At 38.2% G+C, this 4,623-nt stretch overlaps 1 protein-coding gene across 1 annotated transcript; it reads left to right on the top strand.

The window, feature by feature from the left end:
* On the top strand, positions 239-3,155 carry LOC107633360 (pollen receptor-like kinase 4). The gene is made up of 3 exons (XM_016336996.2): positions 239-1,429; positions 1,524-2,198; positions 2,288-3,155. Exons 1-3 carry the CDS (start codon positions 760-762, stop codon positions 2,944-2,946), a joined length of 2,004 nt encoding a protein of 667 aa, XP_016192482.1. The 5' UTR covers positions 239-759; the 3' UTR covers positions 2,947-3,155.

Genomic DNA, 4,623 nt, shown 5'->3' on the forward strand with positions numbered 1-4,623 from the left:
GAATGATGACAAGCCTGAGTGTGTTAAGCAAAGCAGAGGGCCCGCCCTTGCCCATAAGATTGTCTGTTTTTGTTATTCCAGGTACCTGTCAACTTCCTTCATCTTTGTAATTGGATAGAATGTACTTGAATCTTCTTTCTACCGAACTATGAACAGAAAACAGCGGCAAAGCTAAACGACTTCTGAACATAGCATGTGTAAACATAGATTTCCGTGTATAGCAATAGCATACAGTTACGTGAAACGACGCATTCTGTTATCCGCCACGGTGGAAGTTGGTTTAGACATAATGTTGTTATTAAGTGGACAAGGGAGTGCAGGTAGGAAGAGATTTCAATGTCTGTTATGTGTTGTTTTATGGTATGGTCAAGGTGGAGTCAGCAGAAATCGTTAAAAATAGGGTATTGCATTGGAAAAAAGTGTTGTAGTCCCTGTGACATATAAAGGGTTGGCCGGGTAATTCTCACAAACAAAAAGATGGAAGACTTGGTCAACATGTCGATCATCGTCACTCTGAATTAACACACCGTCTCCATCTCCTATTCTCATTCTCACCCTTCAACTTCAATGCCATCAAAACTTGTCCACCTTCCAAATCGTCATTCCTTCTTTCTCCCCCTCTAGACTGACCCATTGTTATACCTCTTCTCTTCCATCACTGCCACACAGTCCCTCCTCGAGGGCGCACGCCGCCCCTAGTGCGCGTGTGCGTGCCTACCGGCTCTTCTTCTCCTTCTCCCCGTCTTCGTTAATTAATTAATGGCATTCACTGTTTGTAGCTCTTATTGCATCACAATATCCATTGTTCTCGTAGTGTGCGGTGTTGTTGTTGTTCCCTCTCACGGAGCCACAGAATCGGAACTGCTCCTCGCCGTGAAGGATAAATTACAGAACACCAAAGAGTTATCTTCATGGACACCATCTACGACTCCGTGTTCAGGTAGAAAAGCAAACTGGAAAGGTGTTCTTTGCAATAATGGGGTAGTAACCGGGCTGCAGCTTGAGGGTATGGGGCTCAAGGGTGTCATTGATGTCGATTCTCTCAAGGGTTTACCAAATCTTAGAACCATAAGTTTCATGAATAATGAACTTGAGGGTCCAATGCCACAAATCAACAAGCTAAACGGTTTGAGGTCGGTATACCTTTCAAACAATAAGTTTTCTGGTGTTCTTCCGGACAACGCCTTCCAAGGCATGGTATGGTTGAAGAAAATCTATTTGTCAAACAATAAGCTTACGGGTCCTATTCCGGAAGGTTCTCTGACCAAATTGCCAAAGCTTATGGAGTTGAAGTTGGATGGCAATCAATTTACTGGGCCTGTTCCCAACTTGCCGCAGACTTCATTGACCTCAGTTAACTTCGCAAACAACAAGTTGCAAGGCCCAATTCCAGATTCCATGTCCAAGATGCCCTCTGCTTCCTTTTCTGGTAATAGAGAATATGCCAGTTTGCATGCATGTCTATGATTATTAGTTATGTGATGAGGATGTTAAAACTCTTAATAAGTATGCGTGAATTGCAGGTAATGAAGAGTTATGTGGACCGCCTATGGGAGAATGTAAGAAGCAGAACCAAGACCAGAATCAGAATCAGAACCAGAACCAGAACAACGACGACAAGAGGAAGCACACAACCATGAGCATTGTTGTGGTTGTCGTAGCTGTGGTGGTGGCATTGATAGTGATTGCAGTAGTAATGTTCATCCTTTTTTACCGTAGGAAACAAGCGAAAAAAAGAGAAATAGAATCATCGATGGAGAGTCAAGAAATAGGCGCACCGCAACTGAGGAAAGGGAAATCAAATCAATTTGGGAATGAGATCAGAAGCAGGTCAATTAGATCGGTAAGCTCCAACCACAGCAGAAGAGGAGGGGATCACATGAAGTTGTCGTTCATAAGGGAAGACGGAGAGAAATTCGAGCTACACGATTTGCTGAGAGCTTCGGCTGAGATCATGGGAAGTGGATGTTTCAGTTCTTCATACAAGGCTTCTCTACCCAAAGGGCAAATGATAGTGGTGAAGAGGTACAAGCAGATGAACAATGTAGGAAGGGACGAGTTCCATGAACACATGAGAAGGATTGGAAGGTTGAATCACCCAAGTCTGCTTCCTCTTGTGGCTTACTACTACAGAAAGGAGGAGAAGCTCTTGGTTACTGACTTAGTTAAGAATGGAAGTTTGGCTGTTCGCCTTCATGGTATGTATTGAAATTCTTTTTCATCATAGATTACTCTTTATATTGATTGAAAATAACCTCTCTAATCTTGTGCTTCTTTTCATTTTTAGGATACCAAAGTCTTGGGCTAGAAAGTCTTGATTGGCCAGCGAGGTTGAAGATTGTGAAAGGAATAACCAAAGGTCTTGAATATCTATTCAAGGACTTGCCAAGCCTTATAGCACCACATGGAAACCTTAAATCGTGCAATATTCTTCTAACAGAATCTCTTGAGCCACTCCTCTGTGACTACGGATTGATCCCACTTATAAACCAGGAACTCGCCAAGGACATCATGGTTGTGTACAAGTCCCCAGAGTACTTGAACAATGGAAGAATCACAAAGAAGACTGACGTGTGGTGCCTTGGAATCTTGATCCTGGAGATTCTCACTGGCAAGTTCCCTGAGAATTTCTTGCAGCAGGGTAAAGGGAGCGAGGTGAGTCTCGCAAATTGGGTTCGTTCCATTGCCCCAGAAGAATGGACCAAGGAGGTCTTTGATAAGGAGTTAATGGGAGCGATCAAGACCAGTGAGGGAGAGATGGTGAAGCTGTTGAATATTGCGATGGCGTGTTGTGAAGAGGATTTGGAGAAAAGGTGGGACTTGAAAGAAGCAGTTGAGAAGATTGAAGAGATTAGAGAGAAGGATCAAGAAGATGATTTTTTCACTGTTGCTGATGATGCAGATGTAGGGTCTACAAGGACACTGTCTGGTGAAATCAATTTCTAGAACAATGCAATATAGTAATAATGCATGCATGCATGCATGGATTGGATTTTCTATCAGCGTTCTATTTTGGTTCTTCATGCATGATATTGATGGATGTAATATTATACGGGGACAAGGAATTTGGGGGGGAGGTTGTAGCACATACCATATTGCATCAACAAAGGCTTGTCTTCTTTCCTGTAATATTATTATTATTTACAATTATTTTATTCTTGTTTCTATTTTTTGATAAGCTTGGTTCTTGTTTCTATATGGATTTGAATTCAAGATAATCAACCAAGATATTTAAAGTCACGCTCTTCGCACGTTAAACAAAAGAAAGATAATAATAAAGGTGGATACTACCATGACAATTTTATAATTATCTTCGTATGAAAATATTTTTTTTTTATTATTGGATGATAAATTGTAAGGTTTGATTTTGATACATTATAAAAGTGATATTTTTTTTTAAGGAAAATATAAACACAAAATACACTTTTAACACAATTTTTTTTAAAAAGATGTTTTTAGCCTCTTTATTTGAATAGGTGCCAATAATAAATACTTCTTAGAAAAGACTATGACATTATAATTGGGGAATACTAGGAGGCCAGCAACTTTTGTGATTTGTAACCATCAAATAGTCATCAATAATGGTTTTAATGGTGTGAAATTGGTATGAGATTTCATCCAATGACTCACTTTTCTTTGCTGGTTATATGCTGGACAAAATTTAAAAAAGTTGTTGGTCTCTTAGACTTTTCCATTTTAATTTATAAGTGTGTGACAACTTCTACAAATTAGTGACATGGGGCCATAATAAAACAAAAAATTTCTTATATTTTTTTTCGATGGTATCTCTTAATCCGATATATTAAAAGTTAATCTGGTAGATTAAGTGGTAGTGGAGATTTGATAGAAAAGGATGTCCACTTAAAAAAAAAAGATAATAAGTTCGTGTAATAACTTGAAGGAGGATAAGTTCTTGATATATCAATTGAATAAGGGGCATGTTGGTATATGGCGGATATAAGGGGTATTATGGCTAGAAATGAAAGAATGGTAAAATGCTTTCAAGACAGGCAGAGGATTGCGGTTGGGGATAGGAGAAAAACTAAATTTTGGAGACACTTGTAGTTAAAAAAAGACAAATTGACTGAAAGATTTCCAAGATTGTTCCAGATTGCTGCAAACAAAGAATGTATAATTAGTGATTGTGAAATTTGCGATGAGATTAATTGTTAAGTATACAATGGAAAAGAGCCCTCCGGAATTGGGAGGACGACATATATAAGGAGTTGTTGTCAATGTTAGCAAAGGTGGGACTGTCGCATAAGTAGCGTTTATTTTCAGAGACAGAACACATGGACAGTACATGTTTAAAATATGTTTGAAAGCAGAGATATGGACACGGAACACATTGTCTCCGAGACAGTTTTTTATATTTTTGTATCCACTCTTTTACGAAAAATAATGATGGACACGAAATTTGGAAGAGTAGACACGGACTTTTTTATAAATTTTGTTTCCCTCTCTATTCATAGATATTTTTTATTATTTTACTATTATCCCTTCTTATTTTTTCTATAATTAGTCTTAAAACTTTTGAAAAATAAATATTATTAAAAGTAAAATTGATATTTTAAAATGCTAAAAAATAATTTATAAGTTGTAATTGATTTTATATAATTTAAA

The sequence above is a fragment of the Arachis ipaensis genome, chromosome B03 (genome assembly GCF_000816755.2).
Source record: "Arachis ipaensis cultivar K30076 chromosome B03, Araip1.1, whole genome shotgun sequence".
Classification (NCBI taxonomy): domain Eukaryota; kingdom Viridiplantae; phylum Streptophyta; class Magnoliopsida; order Fabales; family Fabaceae; genus Arachis; species Arachis ipaensis.

What these genes read in the sequence shown, in the direction of transcription:
- LOC107633360 (XM_016336996.2), top strand. Translation starts at nt 760, where the DNA reads ATGGCATTCACTGTTTGTAGCTCTTATTGCATCACAATATCCATTGTT. An exon ending in GCCCTCTGCTTCCTTTTCTG is followed by an intron (nt 1,430 to 1,523) that starts GTAATAGAGAAT and finishes CGTGAATTGCAG; the next exon opens with GTAATGAAGAGTTATGTGGA. An exon ending in TTTGGCTGTTCGCCTTCATG is followed by an intron (nt 2,199 to 2,287) that starts GTATGTATTGAA and finishes TTTCATTTTTAG; the next exon opens with GATACCAAAGTCTTGGGCTA.